The 16143-nt window shown below is 61.4% G+C and overlaps 1 protein-coding gene across 11 annotated transcripts in view; it reads left to right on the top strand.

The window, feature by feature from the left end:
* The first annotated feature begins 403 nt into the window (after positions 1-403).
* Positions 404-16143, top strand: part of ABLIM2 (actin binding LIM protein family member 2) — a 153195-nt gene continuing 137455 nt past the window's right edge. For all 11 annotated transcript variants that reach the window (XM_057706605.1, XM_057706603.1, XM_057706595.1 and 8 more), the window contains exon 1: positions 404-593. In XM_057706605.1, the coding sequence (XP_057562588.1) occupies positions 584-593 (10 nt within the window). In that variant the 5' untranslated portion in view covers positions 404-583. The remainder of the gene's footprint in view (positions 594-16143) is intronic.

Below are 16143 nucleotides of genomic sequence, written 5' to 3'. Positions count from 1 at the left end.
CGCAGGCTGAGGAAGGAGGGAGCCGGCCCTTCGCAGCTCCTCGACTCAACAACAAGAGCTGCCCCGAGCTTGCGTCTCACGCGGCTGCCCGCCTAGCCACGCGCGGGCTCCCGAAAGCCGCCAGCAGCCAGGCAGCGACGGCGGCTCCGCAGAGACCCACGCGGGGCCGCAGGAGACCGCCGCGGCGTCGCCCGCCTGCGCATGCGCGGGCCGCTCGGCCTGCCGGGATTTGTAGTCCGTCCCTGCGGCGGCCGGGGCGCGAAGGCGGGGCGGCGGGGGCGCGGCGCCTACACTTCCCAGGGTGCGCCCCGCCCGCGGAGCGGCGGGGGCGGGGAGGGGCGGGACCCGCCTGGAGGGGCGGGGCCTGTGGGGCGGGGCCTGCGGGCGGGGCGGGGCGGGGCGGGCGCGCAGAGAAGCTGCGGCGGCGCTGCGGGCGGGCGCGGACAGGCTGACCCGCGGGCGGGCGGACGGACAGACAGACGGGCGGGCGGGCGGCCCATTGCGCCGGCGGGCGCGGCACCTGCGGGCAGAAGCGTCCGGCTGCCGCAGGGCTCCGACCCCCAGACTCGGAGCCGCCGCTGAGATGAGCGCAGGTGAGTGGGGGACCGAGGGACCCGCGCGTGCCCGAGCTGGATCGCGGCGCCGCGAGGGCTGCGGTGGCTGCACCTGCAGGCTGGGGGAAACCGCCCAACGGCGACCCCCAACTTTTGCTCCGGGGTCTTGCGGTCCCGAGGGTCCGGCGCGCGGGCCCCTGTCCCTGGGCTTGGAGCGCGGGCCGGGGACCCTCCGCAGGCGCGCCGCCGGGCTGGCTGCGCTGGGCCGTCTGCGGGGCGCCGCCGCCTTGCTTCTCCTGGCGCCCGGGGCCGCCGCCGGCTGCGGGAGGCGGCCGGGGTCCGGGCGCGGGGCGCGAGGCCGCCGGAGACCCCGCCCCGGCTAGGGGTGGTGGCACGGGGGCCTGTGCAGCGGGGGGCGCCGCCCTTGTGCGGCCCCCGCAGCGCCAGGGTGGGGGGCGTCAGGCCGACCCCCGGCGCCCTGGGCTCGCCCGGGCAGACTTGGGGGCGCGGAGCCCGCAGGGCGTGCGACCCGCCCGCACCTCCGCGCGTCCGCTCCCCGGCCCCTCTGCCCTGCGGATCCCCACTGCTGCCTCTGGAGCTGCACCCGCCGGCTCCGACAGCCTCTGTGCGGCGCTGGAAAATCCCACGTCGCCACCAGCCAGCCACGCCTGGGGCGCTTGGGGAAACTGAGGCCTAGAGCTGGGGGGCCTCGGCTCCCGGAGAGAGTCTGGAGAGACCAGAGCCCCGTTCTGAGAGCCTTCTGGGACCCGGCACTGGGCGGAGGGCTTGTCCCTACATTCCTTGGCAGGGAGGGCCCGTCACCCCATTTTTCAGGGTGCGACCGAGGCTCACCAAGCTGTCACTTGCTCAGCTGATGCCGCAGGGCCGGTTTCGAACCTGGTGCTCCCTGACTCCCCTGCTCTTCCCTGAGCCTGTCTGGCCACAGGCTGCGGTATGGCCCCTAGCCACGGTGCAGAAACCAGTGGGGTCAGCTGTTTCCCCAAGAGGGCAGATAGGGCTGGAGAGGGAGTGTGCCTTTAGTGAGCACTGTGTGCTCTCTGTTGGGGGTCATGTTTCCAGGGACCCTCCCTCCCGGGGGGAAGCCGTCCCCTCCCCCTCCTAGCTGAGGCAGGAGGGACCACATGGGTGGTGGGAGTTGGGAGAGTGGCTGAGAGCAAACGGCAGGCTGTAGGAGGCAGAATTCTCTAGAAGAGCATTTCTGAAATGGCCCACCTGTTCTCTGGAGGTGGCTGGGGAGCAGGGCACCCCGAGACTTGGTAGAACCTCCAGACACGTTTATCTAATGGCAAGTGGGAGTAATGGCAGGGTGCAAACAGAGTAATTTTAGGCTTTCCATGACCATAATTGATACCTCCGGTCTCTCCTGTAATCAGGGGAGCCCTGGAAGGAGCCCTGGCCACTCCCCCTCCTCATCTGTGCTTGTCCTGGGAGAAGGGGTATGTGGGCACCAGGAGCCCTGGCGGGGCGTGGGCGGGAAGAGCAGGGAGACTGGGGTTTGCACCACAGCTTCCCCCTGCTGGTCTTGAACAGATCGTGGCCCCTTCCTGGGCTCAGCTTGCTGATGTGTAAAAGCAGTATTGCTGCTTCCCTGGAGAGGATAAGGCGCCAGTGGGGATCCCCGCACGTAGTAGGTCCTCCCTCGGTAGCTTGTAAGGGTCCGTAAAGCTCAGCCTTGCTGAGTTAGTCCAGCCCCGTGGCACCGCAGTGGGCGTGCTCTCCCCTCTACCTGTCGCTCGTGGTCCAGCTGATGATTTGCACAGTAGTAATTTTCACCCACAGCCACGGTGAGGGAGAGCAGACGGTGGTCCCTTGTGCTGGGCACTTGGACTCCAACGTCTGGCCACTGTGCACATCTGGCTGATCAGGGGCTTCCGTCGTCAACAAGGTCAGGTTCCCTGACAGCCCTCCCCAGACAAGGCTGGCATCATCCCAGAGCCTGGCGCCGGCAGGTGTGGCTGGGATCACGTGGTCCAGTCTCCAGCTGCCCAGACGAGCCGATGGTCAGCGTCCGAGGCGACCCGTACAGCCAGCCCAGGTGCGAGGCTCCCCTTTCCTTCATGTCATCGGGGCTGCAGGGGTATCTTCCTTCAGTCTGATGACCCAGGGTGCCTTCGAGATGGCTCTGGGGTGGCATCAAGCGTCCCTGCATTTGCCTACATATTTTGTTGCACGTTCGTTTCGAGCGGTCGGGGCAGCTGTTGACGTAGCACCGTGACGAGGTGAAGGGAGCTGGCACCCCTCCGTCAGGCAGGCCTGCATCCAAACCCAGCACGCCAGCTGGGCTCCATTTACATTTACCCCGTGCCTTGGTTTGCTCACTGTAGGGAGGGAATGCCTTTGGCTCCGTGGGCAGTGCCGGCCCACACGTGGTGAGTCTGGTGGTGGCTTCCTGACATTCCCAGCCCACGTGGTCACGGGGGGCAAGGGGGGCAGAGGCAAGAGCCTGAGCTGGAGGGGCTCCGGGGCCAGCCCTGCCCCATCGGGCACCGGGTCCCTGTTCCCTTGGAGCCTGCAGGTCCTCCCCAGCAGCTGCAGGTCTGGCGGGTAGGATTCCCCCAGGAGCTCAGAGGTTGGTGGGGGGGTGTGTGAGTCGGCCAGGGCCGCCATAACACAGTAACCACGGACTGTATGGCTTAAACAGCAGAAATTTATCTTCTCACCCTTCTGGAGGCTGGAAGCCTGAGATCAAGGTGTGGGCAGGATGGCTTTCTTCTGAGGCCTCTCTCCTTGTCTTGTAAATGGCCGTTTCCTCCCTGTGTCCTCACATGATCTTCCCTCTGTGTGTATTTGTGTCCTTATCTCTTCTTGTAAGGACACCAGACATATTGGATTATGGATTTGGGCGGGGGTGGGTGCGTTGCAGCCCCAAACAGGAGTGCAGGGCCAGGTGGAGAGATGGTGGCCGGCTTGGCCGGCTTCTGTTCGCCTGGCTGTTATGTTAGGATCACAGAGCTGGAAGGGGCCTGGGGGACGCTGCAGTCCAAACCCACCCACCCACCCACACAGAGGGGAAACCAAGACCTGGGGAAGCACAGGCAGCCGTCCGGGGCCAGGAGGGTGTGTGGCAGACGCAGAGCCTGAGCCCCGGTCCTCTGCTCTGGTCGGTGCATCTCTGGCATTTGGAACAGAGAGACGTTTCTAATCCAAGTGTGGGCTCTGCTGTCGCCACAGCGACGTTCAGCGCAGCATCCCTAACAGCAGCAGAAAGTTAGAAACCGGCTATATGTGGCAGGGGGCAACAATGGGATATTAGCCATGCGATCGTCGTCCAGTTGGCAGATGTTTACTAAACACCTGCTGTGTGCCCAGCACTGCTCCAGGCCCGCGGCTCAGCCGTGATCAAGAGCAAACAGCATCCGTATCCTCCTGAAACGTGCCCTCTGGGGGTGGCTGGAACATTCTAGCTAACTGTGTGACAGGAGTTTCTCATGTTAGGAGAAAGTGCTTAAGAAAAGCTCAATTTAGAAAACAGCTGGGGATAAAAACTGTATATCCTCTGTGACCTCAACTCTGCAAAGCAGTGCAGGAGAGCAGACTAGGAGGAAGGACATCGAGATAACCACGGCCTCCTCCTCTGTTGGAGGCGGCAGAAGAGCCAGTGTTCCCCCCTCTGCATCTTTATACTTTCCGCCACTTTCCCTAGTTTTCTTCACTGTGTGTGCTTTTCTTTTGCAATGAGAAATCAACTGAAACAAGAAGGTGTTGCTCCCAGGTCTAAGGTGGGCGCGTGCTGCTTCCGGAGTCCGTGACTCGGTGAGAGGTGGGACGATTCCATCCACAGGGACCGCTGTCCTTTCCTCGGATGGAGGTCTCCCAGCTAGCGTCACATGGATCTTAGCACAGGTAGCAGCAGTGGTGCCCGGTTTCCGTGTGGCTCTGAATTCGGTGCAGCCGAAGGCAAATCATCCTGACCTAGAAATCCATCAGAAATTGCATCTGGAAAGGATGGTCGTTGCCCAGGAAGCAGCGGGTGCGCTCCAGCTCAGCCTGGGCGGCCTGATCTCCGAACTCTTGGTCCCTCACGTCCAGGATCACTTCCTAACCTGCCACCCTTTGATTCTTTATGGTTTCCGTCCATGAGGTGGTTTGGGGGGTAGATGGCATATTCTCTAGACCCAAGTCCTGACTTGGCTGAATTCTTGGAAAGTCCAGTTTTACTGTCCTGGAGAAGGGAGTGTGGCCCTCACTCTGGAGAAGTCGCCTGTTCAACACCCTGCCCTTTGCGAGCATCGTCTGCGTCGTGGGAGAGCGGTGAGCCGGCAAGTCCGGTGGTGAAGGGAGCAGGCGGGGAGGGGTCCAGCCTCTGGAGGGGTCTGTCCTGCCACTGGTCCTCAGGGCCAGGCCATCTGGCAGGACTCTGAGCTGCTCACTGGATGTCCGACCCCAGAGCCCGGATCCCATGGCCCCGGCTCTGCACAGACACGGGGGCTTCCTTGGGCTCAAATTGCAGCTCTGCCCCCTGCCAGCACAAGATACTTGAACCCCTCTGAGTTTCTGATGCCACCTCTTCTGGGGTCTCTGTAGGGACCGAGGGTGCCAAGTGCCTGGCACGCGGGAGAGGCTGGAAAAGCAGTTGAAATAGTTGCGACAGGAAAACTCGGGTGGTGTTTGGACGGCAGCTCGTATTTCTTAATGATGATCGCGTGGTCTCACGAGCTGCTGTGGGGACTAGTCAGATGTGTGCCACCCCGACGGGCTGCCCCAGCAGCGGGCCTCAGGCCACTAGGACGCAGGGCAGAGCAACCCGAGTGCTGCGTCTTTGTTTACTCAGGGATGTTTCCATTGCCAAGGTCTCTAGGGTGTCGGGCAGCACCCTACTTCAGTGTCAGGTAGCCGCGGCTCGTGGGGCACTCCCTTGGGCCCCACGCCCGGGCTAGATGCTCCTGGGATCCTCACTGGGCTTCTCAGGGCCACTGGGGTGTCCCCACCTATAGATGGGGAAACGGATGCCCAAGAGGGCCCATCAGGTGCCTGGCATCACGTCATAACGTTTGTAAATGACAGAGCTGGATTTGAACCCGACTGGGTGGGTGCCGTCTGTCTGTCCGTCCCCTTGCATGTATCAGTTGGTTGCAATGATGCCTTTGTAACGTGTGGCTGAGTGTTTGGGATGGGTGAGGCTTGACCCACTGCAGGCATCACGGTGATGCTTTCATCATGTGAGTGGAGCCCATCTCCTCACCTGAGCCGAGAAGCCTGTTCCCATTTCCAGGTGTGGTGCCTGCCTGCATAGCCAGGAAGGCAGAGCCAGACCGGGCCCTGCTCTGTCTGCCCCCAAGTGCGGGCTCTTTGCTTCCAGTAGGGGCTCCTGTCTGGGGCAGCCTGTCGGGGTTGCTCGGACCACAAGAAAGTTTCCCTGGGTCAAGTCCGTATGCCTCCCTGTAACTTTGACCCCTGGCCCCAGCTCTTCCCTCTGCCGCGTTCTTGGGGCCTTGCGGAGCTGGAAGGCAGCATTCGTGGCCATCCCAGGCCTCTCCAGCCCCAGCTCAGCCCCTCCAGCATCCACCAGCCCCATCAGTGCCTGAGCTCCCTGGACTCTCAGCCCCACCTGCCAGACCTCTGTGTGACCTTAGGTGAGCCAGCTTCCCTCTCTGGGCCTCAGTGTACCTGTCTGTAAAAACAGGAGCCACTGCCATCCTCAGGGGTATGACCTGCTTTCTTCTGACAACCCTGTCCTCCCACTGCCCCAGAGAGATCGTCTGGGTTTGAGGCTCAGCCATCGTTTCAGGGAAACACGCCACGTGAGCCAGGAGGTCTCCGATCAGCCTTTGTGCCACGTAGACCTCATCTGACAATTTCACGGCAGGAAGCGCTTTGCATTTTACACCGAGGGTCCTGTTGAAAGGGGTTTTCTCCAAAGCCTGCCAGGGAAGTGACAGCTGTGGATGTCTGCCTGATACCCAAGCCAGGAGAGCGGCTGAGTCCTTGTCCGCGGGAAGGCCTGGGGCAGGTGGAAGGTGTGCTTTGAGTTCCCTGGGGCTAGCTATCCCTTTGACTCAGCCAACAGCAAGCCTGGCGGGCGCTCCTGCCCTTGGGGTTGGGGGAGGGTGCTGCAGAGCTGGCGGGAAGCCAGGCCCAGGCTAAACAGGTTCTGTTGCAAAGTGATGTACTGGGGGGTTTCACGCACCATGTTGGCTTAGCTGAAGGTTTCTAAGCAACAAGGGAGGTGGTCTTGATGCCTAGGGGACTTTGGGGTCAGAACGCCTGGGCTCCAGTCCTAATTGGAACCTGCTCATGTGTCCCAGCTATATGTGCTTCAGTTTCCCCACCTATAAGGTGGAGGTAATAGCACCTGCTTTTCAGAACTGCTCACAAGCGTGATGTCAAGGGCCTGGGGTGGTTTTTTATCACAGCTGGACACACAAGGTCACAGCGGACACTGTGAGCCGGCTTGTAGCTGACCACCTCTGGTGCTGGTTCTGCTCCCTGCCCTGCCCAGCCCGTCCGGTCCTGTTTACATCCGCTGCCCAGTGCCCGGGGCCAGGAGAAGCCGGCTGCCCGATCCCGGGTTCTTAGCAGTGTCTTGGTTGCCAGTCCCAGGTCAGAGCCTCACTGCAGCTGTGGTCTGCGGGGCTGTCCTCACCGCATGCACAGTGGCTCCACCTGGCCGCCTGCACGTAGCGGGCACTCCTGGATGCCCTGGGGCTTGGGTTTCTTCACACGTAGTACGAGGGGTTGGAGACATGATCTGGCAACCTGATTCCAGCCAGCACACCAAGAAGCCAGTGCCCGGTGTCACTGCAGGGGACACGCCCTGGGCTGTCCCCACTGGGTGTCTGTCCTTGGGGCTGGGCCGGGCTGAGCTGTGTGGATCTCACCCCTCCTGTATCCGCACAGGCTGCCTCGAGACAGGTGCTCCACGAGGATGGAGGATGAGTGATGGATGGAGCGCGGGTCCCCGCGCCACACTCAGCCTCCTCGTCCGTTTCCCTCATCCCGGGTTCAGGGCTCAGAGTCAGGCCTCTCTGACCTTCTGCTCTGACCTTCTGCTTCCGCTCCGACGTCAGTGGCCCTGGGATCTTGCCGGAAAATGACATCTCCAAGGGCCCAGTTGCTGCTGCAGTTGGGCGTGAGGTCGCAAGAAGGAACAATTGCAGGGACCACCCCGTGGCCCCCATGTCAGTTTGGCAGCCGAGTTTCAAATGCTCCCAGATGGCCCACCCCCCCGCCCTGCAGCTCACCCCGTTTACGTTCCATGTGACAAGGATGTGGGTGCAGGTGGGTTACCCGGGGCGGGGGGGGGTGGTCCCAGGAAGCACAAGTGGAGGGTGGGACGGGGAGGGAGGGAGGCAGAGCCGGGGGGCATTTGGATGGGTGTGTGGTCCCTGTGGGTCGTGGGGGCTCCGTCCTGCTAGGGGACTGTGCAGACGCGCCTCAGAACGGTCCCACCGAGGGGTGGCCTTTGTCCTCCTGGGCAGAGGGCCGGTCCTATGATTGTAACACCCTCCCCCCCCACACACTGCTGTACAACTGTCCGCGGCCACGCAGGGGAGTCTAGAGGTGGGGTGAGGCGTTGCTGTACAGCTGCAGCGCCCGCAGAGGCCCCCACAGGCCTGTGTCCAGTTCGGCCTCCGTCTGGCCGGGGCCACCGCTGTTCCCAGCCATCAGCAACCGCGCGTGGGCTCGTGGCTATTCCGAATGCTTGTTCCCTGGGCTTATTGAGCGCCTACTGTGCGCAGAGCACTGTCCTTGCTGCGGATCCCCAAACACACCTGCTTGTGTTTCTCCTGCCACCTTCTCCCGTCCCCCCACCCCCAGCCCTGGAATTCCCCCTCCTCCTCTGTCTCCCATGCTTCCCCCAAACCCAGGACGTCCAGGACTCTCTCCTCCACTCCTTTAGGACCCTCCCTCTCGGGGCTCCCGCAGAGGACGCGTGCCTGGTCCTACCCGCTGTGTGACCTGGGCTGGACACTGCCCCTCTGAGTGGCCTCATCTCAGACTGAATAATGGCCCCCCAAAGATGTCTCTGTCCTCATCCCCAGACCCTGTGGATGTGTTACCTACGTGGCAAAAAGGACCTTGAAGAAGCGATGAAGTTAGAGCGCTTGCAGCGGGGAGGTGATGTGCTGGGGTCCGTGCCATCTCCAGGATCCTCCTGGAGGAGGCGGGGGATCAGAGAAGAGGGGCTGTGATGGCGGAAGCAGAGGGCAGAGAGGAGAGAGGATGAGGCCCTGCTGGCTCTGAAGATGCAGGAAGGCGCCACGAGCCCAGGAAGGCGGGTGGCCTCATTTTGCAAACTGAAGGTGGTTCCGGAGCTACGTGGTATGACGTGGTGTCACCCCCTCCTCAGGCTGCCTCTGCCTCCTGGGGTTTAATGAGCACCCGTGAGGGCCCAGGAGGAGACACAATCACAGAGAACCGCTGGCTCCGGGCTGCGGCCTCACACCACCCGGGGCGTGGGGTCACCTGCCGGGCTCAGGACGTGGCCGGTCACATACCATGTGGCTGCGCCCCTGCTGACTGGGGGGGGCCCACAGACTCTTGTAAATATCCTGAATGTTACTCCTGGTTGTTCCTAGTTTACTGGTAAGGAAACCGAGGCTGGACAGCAAGGGTGTGTCCGGTAACTTGACAGGATTCTAGCCTGGCAGGTCCCCTGGTCCAAAACCCTCGTGGCCTCCTGCGGAAACAACCCTCCTGGATGTCAACCAGCTTCCCTCCGTCGCTCCCGGAGTCAGTAACTGACCCAAGGAGCTTTGAATCGTCTACATCTTCGGGTTCTGCGACCACAACCTCCGCCCGCCCAGGCGGCCCAGACTCACCCCCTGGCGAGAGAGCCGCAGCCTGATGTCCCGGGTGTGCGGGGACCCCGGGGAGGCGAGGCTGTGCACAGCCGGCTGCCACCCGGGAGCGGTGCCCGGGGAGGCAGGAGGTGGCGAAGGATCAGCTGACCGTCCAGTGCGGCTGCAGTGAGTGGGCCACACAGGAGGGGCCGGGCTGGGCCGTGCCGGGGGGACATCGGGACCGGTGAGCGGCGGAGCCCAACGGTGGGCCTTGGCCACGACACCGCCAGCGCCTGCAGCCCCGAGCATTCCTGCTGCTGCTCTGATCGCACCCGTGTTGACCTGGGGCCCCCCTGGGGCCTCTGTGACACCCTTCTCGCGGGTGGTCCTGATCCTGTCGTTCTCCTCCAGGCCTGAGACCGGCCTCGTCTGCCAGGCTCCTGGAGAGTAGTTGTGGGGTGCAGGTGACAAGCATCGGCTCCCTTGAACACGTCCCTGATGCGCCGCGGAAATCAGGAAGTGCGATGCGTGTGCGGGAGCCCAGCGTCCAGCCGGGTGCCTCCCTGGCCGCCTCTGACGGGTGCGGGTTGGGCGCGGGCTGCACAGCGGGCTTGAGTGCTGAGGACGCAGCGTGCCCTGCCAGTGCCCCCCGGGGCCGCCTCCAGAGCCCTTGGGCAGGCGCCCCCGCCGGACCTCGGGGTCGCCTTGACCGCTCTTCCCTCCCCGCCGTCTCATCCCCCGACGCATGCTCTCCCCTCGGGCCAAGCCGGGCCCCTCTGCAGCCCTGCAAGGCCCAGAGCGGCCGCGAGAGAGCTGCGTTCTGCCCCTGCCGCGGCTGCCCCTTCCCTCTCTCCGCCGGCCCCCGTCTCCCGACCTGACACCCCAGGTTCCTTCTCTGAGAGCGGCTCGCTGGGGCACAGCGGGGCCGCCAGCCAGCAGCCTTTGAAGGAGCTATGAGGAGTTAAAATAGCCAGCAGCAGCCTACGCGTGAAGCCACTAAGTGGGCCCCGTTGGGAGACACGCTGCAGCCCAAGGTGAGGTTTTCTGACAGCTGATGCCATTGGTGATGGGATGGGGTCGGCAGGGGAGGAGTGGTTCCTGTCACTGGGCCGTCCAATGCATGGTGGAATGAAGCATCGTAAACCTCGGGGCTAGAACAACAGAAACTTATTCTGTCACCGTTCTGGAGCCCTGAAGTCCAAAATCCATGTCACTGGGCTGACGTCGAGGTGTCAGCAGGGCTGTGCTTCCTCCAGAGGCTCTGGGGGGGGGTCCCCCCCCATCTCTTGCAGCTCCTCGGCTGTCGGCCACATCACCCCAGCCTCAAGGCCAGCATCCTCAGCATCTCCAAATCTCTCCCCGTCCCATCTGTGTGTGTGGTCAGACCTCCCTCTGCCTCTCTCCCTAAGGATGCTTGTGACGGCATTTAGGGCCACCCGGAGAGTCTAGGATAATCTCTCATCGCAAGGTCCTTACCTGCATCACATCTGCAAAGACCAACCCCATTTTTAACATATAAGGGCACATTCACAGGTCCTAGGGATTAGGACATGGATATATTTGGGGGCGCATTATTCAGCATGCCCTAGGCAGTTTCTCGAACGTTCTGTGTCTGGGACCAAAACCCCTTTCCCTCACTGTGGGGTCTCTGGAATAGCAGAGGTTAACGAAAAGACCTATTATAGGTTAAAAATTGTTGCTCTCAAGTCAGCTAAATGTAAACATCTCCCAACCCCCAGAGCTGGATGCCCTCAGGGACGGCTGACTATTGGTGTGCTCGGTCTCTAGGGAGCAGTTAGCGAGATGCGCTGAGCCTTAAAAACGTTCCTGCCCTTTGGTAGAAGAAGGAAGCTTCCTGGAATCTTCTGAAGGAGGGTTCTGAAACACAGGTATGATTTGTGCCTGAAAAGTCATTCGCTGCAGGGGTGACGTACTCTGCAGGGTGCATGTCCAGCCACAGATGCTGGGTCAGTAAATTACTGTCTGTCCATCTGTAGCAGCTCTTCTCCAACTTTGAGGGCTTAGGACCCCTTCACTCAAGATTACTGAGGACCCCAAAGAGCTTTTGTTTAAGTGCATTGTATTGATATTTACTGTATTAGACATTAAAATGGAGAATTTTAAAGTATATTTAATTCATGGAATGAGAATAATAGCCCTTTGTGTGTTAACTGCAAGTATTTTCAGGGAACAGAGTGGCTTTGCTTTACGGTTTTGCAAATCTCATTAACGTCTGGCTTCATAGATGGCGGCTGGAGCTCGGGTCTGGCCTGTTTTCTATCAGTTGTGATGTCACATGTCACAGGGCTTCAGGAAATCTCCATTGTGTATTCGGGAGGGAGTGGGAGTGATGGAGGAGAATAGCATCACAATCTTTTTTTTTTTTTTTTGGCCATGCCACATAGCTTGCAGGATCTCAGTTACCTGACCAGGGGTTGAACCCAGGCCCCAGTACCGAAAGCACTGAGTCCTAACCTCTGGACCGCCAGGGAATTCCCCATCTCAATTTTATTATGAACATGGCTTGGACCCTGCTGGCACCCTGCTAAGGTCTTGGGGACCCCAGGGTTCCTAGACCACACTTGGAACTGGTGATAAAAGATGGAGTATTATGCAGTCGTTAAAATGGCTGTGAAGGAGGGTCCAGTGCGTGTGTCGTGCTGGTGATACATGAGGGATACAGGATACACAATTTTATGCGCAATGTTATCTGCGAAATATGCAGAAAAAAATGCACCGGAAGAAAATACATTGAAATGCAAGAGCTGTGGACAACTCTGCCTTTTTTCCTGATGCTTGGTTGTTTTATTTTCCCTGCTTCTTCATTTGACGGGTGTGCAGGGACCTGGACTGTGCTCAGTACTGGGTCCCAAGTGGCATCATCAGAGAGCAGCTGTCTGACCCGCTGGCACCAGCCAGCAGCTGCTGCAGGACGGGACAGGTTCTCTATTTTGGGAGGTGGACGTTCACAGCGGAAGCAGGCCTGGGAGTGGCACTGACTTGATACAGGAATTGTGTGTGTGTGTGTGTGTGTGTACTCTCGGGGTCATGTAGTCTACTGTTTGAAACAAGGGGCGTTCTACGCTGGAGCAAGTTTCACGGTGGCCAGTGAGGCGTTGAGAGCTGGTCTGAAATTCGGTGTTCTCTGTGAGAGGCCTGCCCCGGCAGGGCTCCAGCCGAGAGCTAAATATACCCTGGGTGTGTGCTGGCAACCTCGGGCACCCCAGCCCCCACCCGGCCACGGAGCGGGGCTCAAGGGAGAGATTGGTGTGTCTAATGAAGATCAATGTCTGCCATGTATGGAGCATCTAGGATCGCCGGGCCAGGTAGCGAGGTCGTCCAGGCTGGGTCTCGAAAGCCGCAAATCCCTGGGGGGGCGGGGATTCTTGCTGCCAGCTTGCAGCGAGGGCAAGGGGCAGACAAGAGGCGAGACCCACCCAAGGCCACGCTGCTGGTGGGGGGGAGGTGCCCCGCTCCGGGAGACCCCCAGGGCCGCCTGCCCCACAGGTATGCATCTCCCCACTGGGTCCTCTGATTTGAGGAGCTTTCCCAAGGGCTCAGGCCTCACAGGAGGAAGAGAATGGCAGGAGCTGTAATAGTAAGAACAGCAGCGGCCCTGGACCGCGTCCCTCCTGGAGTCCCCCCGACGCTGTGGCGCTGCTTCCGTGACGGCCCACTTCACGGGCGGGGACACGGAGGCCAGGTGACCTGAGAAACCTGCCCCGAGGACCCAGCTGGCAGTGGGAGAGCCGGCGTCTGGACCCAGGCAGCGCCCCCAGACCCTGGGCATCTGCTGAGCTGCGTCTTCCCCGTCTCGAATCTGCGTGAAATGTGGGTCAGCCTGCTCTGGGCTCAGCGTGAGCCTGGCTTTATGTGCCACCTGCGTCTCCTCCACGCCTCACCCTGCGCGGAGGCCAGGCTCCTGCTCCTCTTGCTGGACCAGGGCCGGATGGGACAGGACCACCTCGTCCCCCGAGACGGGGCGGTGGGGTGGGGGTGGGGCAGCCTTCTGAAGGGGACTTGAAGAGAAACTGTCCCTCTCTTCTCCTAAGATATGACCCACGCCTCCGAGATTGGCACCTGGGGAAGGACATCTTGCTGGACATTGGGCCTGCAGGTCATTTCTGCCCCCGCCCCCCGGGCACGGGGGCCCCTCCCCCACGGATGCCCTGCTCGGAGCTTTGCTGTGCTCCGTGCCCTCACTCCCAGGGCACCCCTGCAGCCCCGCAGGAGACTGAAACAGGGCTTTGCTGTGGATTTGGGCTGATGCTGGGACAGCTGGGCCTCAGCCGGCCATGTAGCCGTGGCACCTCCTGGGCAGCCCTGCAAGCAGACTGCTGGGGGGGGGGAGGGGGTGGCTCCCCGGATTCTCCCGCAAATTCCCGTTTCCTCTGTGAGGACCTGCCCCTCCCCAGGGTGGCTGACGCCGAGAAGGACACCCCTTTCACGGGAGACCCTCCCCCCTTGCCTGGGTCTCATGGACAGGCAGCCAGTGAACCCAGCATCCCCGGCTGGGGGTGGGTAGAGGAGGCAGTCTCACTCGAGACCTTGGCCGGTTATGGAGGTGACCTTGGTGGAGTTCTTCCCTCCAGGAGCTTCCAGCCTAGTGAGAAAGGCAGACAGCACGTGAGGAAAACACACCATGAGAAAGCACTTCTTGGGGTGGCTGTCTGGACAGAGAGAAGGCAGGTAAGGAAGCTGCTGTGAGAGAGAAAGCCTGGCAGGCTTCCTGAAAGAGGCGACATCCCACTAAGTAGGAGTTAGCCAGACAAAGCAGTAGGAGGAGGGCATCAGGCAGAGGTGAGAGTGGAGGGAGTGTGTGAGGAACTTCACTCAGGCCCCTGTCCCAGACGAGGCCCTGGGTAAGGTGGGGACTCACAGCAGGGCCCGCAGCCCATCTGCCTCTCAGGCACTGTGTTGACTCTCAGGGTACCTTACACATTACCTCACTGGCAGGAAGTGCTCAGTGATGATGTGGCCACAGTGGCTCTGCCCAGTTTAGGCTCCTGAGTGTCTGCTAGAACTGCTCCCCTGCCCCCACCCTCCTTCAGCCCCCCCCCCCCCATGATTCCAGGCTGATCCAGGGTGGGGGTGGGCGTGTCTGTGAAGGGAGAGGGTAAAAGCCCCAGCGCAGGTGTAGCTGGGGTGCAGGGAGGACGCACCTGTTTGTCACTATAGATGGGGGGCAGGACCAGAAGAGGGGACATGGGTGCCCTACTCAGCTGTCTTCCTTGGCCCCTCGTCCTCCCTGAGACCTGGGACTCATCGAGGGCCACACCCGGCCCACTTCCTCTCAGAGGGCTCAGGGGCCCTGCAGCTTGATCAGGAATGGTGGCCCCGTCCTGGGGAGGGCGGGGCCGCAGCGGACAGCAGCACCTTCCTCCAGCCGTGCAGGGAGAGCGCCGGGGGTCCGGGCGCGGCGCCTGGTTTGGAAGCCTGGGCCCCCTCCCTGCGTAGCAGCAGGGATGCCCGCCACCCAGTGCTTGGCGCCTGACCCCACGAGCCCTCGCAGCCCAGACACAGCCCTGTGCGTCATTTCATTCCAGCATAGCGGACGGCTTGGGGCAGAAGTGGCCTCTTCTGGGGCTTTAGCACATCTTATTAAATCTGGCAGCTCTTCAGGTCTGGGATGGGAAGGGCGACCCGTAACCCTGGGTGACAGGCATGTGTGTCCGCTGCATCTGAGGTGGGAGCTGCGCAAATGGCCACGTGCTCACCCTGGAGGCTGGGGCCCCTCCCCGGTCCCCGCTGGCGGTCCTGGACAGTGCCCTCTGGAAGCACAGCCCAGCCAGAGAGGCAGGCCTGGAAGTGGTGGGTCACAGAGGTGGGCTTCAGTGCAGGGTAGACTGGCGAGACCCGGAGACACAGGGGGCCCGGGACAGGATGGAGACCGTGGCAGCGGCCTGGCCCTGCCTGTCCCAGTTCTGGGAAAGAGGGTTACACCAGGAATAGAACCTTTATTTCCCACAGCACCACCCGGCCAACGCTCGGGGCCACAGCAATTTGGAGAGGAACGGCGCTAGCGGCCGGGATCTGTGGCTCGAGGTCAGTGGGGACAGTCACTGGTCACCTGGGCAGCATCAGGACAGCCTTGTCCAGCAGCGCCGCCCCTGCACCAGCAGTCGGGGTGTTTTATTGCCTCCTGCCCGGAGCCAGGGAACAGAAGCTTGTGCCCAGACAGTTATCCATTCCCTGTCCAGAGCAATGGACCCCCTCAGCACACAGGCTACACGTTGGGACGTTTGGGAGGCTTGGCCCCAAGCACACCAGTGAAAGAAATCTCACAATGGGTCCCTGGACCCCACCTGGCAAGCCAGTGCCTTGTCACAGTCCTCCTTTACTTAGGACTCGGAATCGCCCTCACTTGTGGATCAGCTGTGCTCAGACCTGCATACGGGTCTGCTCGGAACACTGAACACAGCCTCATCCACCCTCCCCTCGGCTGCGGAAGCAGAAGTATTCGGATATCGATTACTGGGCTCTGCTTGAGCAAATAGACCCAAATCCCATTAATGCTTGGCAGAGGCCGTTCCCCTGGGTGCCTGCGAACTGCTGCGGGAGGAAAATGAATTGCAGGGCAGGCTCTGGACGCGGCCACGTGTGCTGTGGTCTTCCGGAGGAGGGAGAGGGGCTGGTAATTACCCGTTGGCCAGGTCTGGGGCCGACGTGTGGGTCTCCTCAGGTCTTATAACCTGTAAGATTACAGCTCACGTTCGCTTGGACCGTTACCTCTCTGAGCACTTGGATGTCTGTGACCTCGTTAGAGTTTCCCCAGAATCCTCAGAAATGCTTAGGGTGTCTGTGGGTCCCAGGCCCTCCCTGCTACCAGTGATGCATCACAAAAG

Source organism: Hippopotamus amphibius, chromosome 13 (assembly GCF_030028045.1).
Source record: "Hippopotamus amphibius kiboko isolate mHipAmp2 chromosome 13, mHipAmp2.hap2, whole genome shotgun sequence".
In the NCBI taxonomy this organism is placed as follows: Eukaryota; Metazoa; Chordata; class Mammalia; order Artiodactyla; family Hippopotamidae; genus Hippopotamus; species Hippopotamus amphibius.
This window is presented reverse-complemented; position numbering and strand designations above follow the sequence as displayed.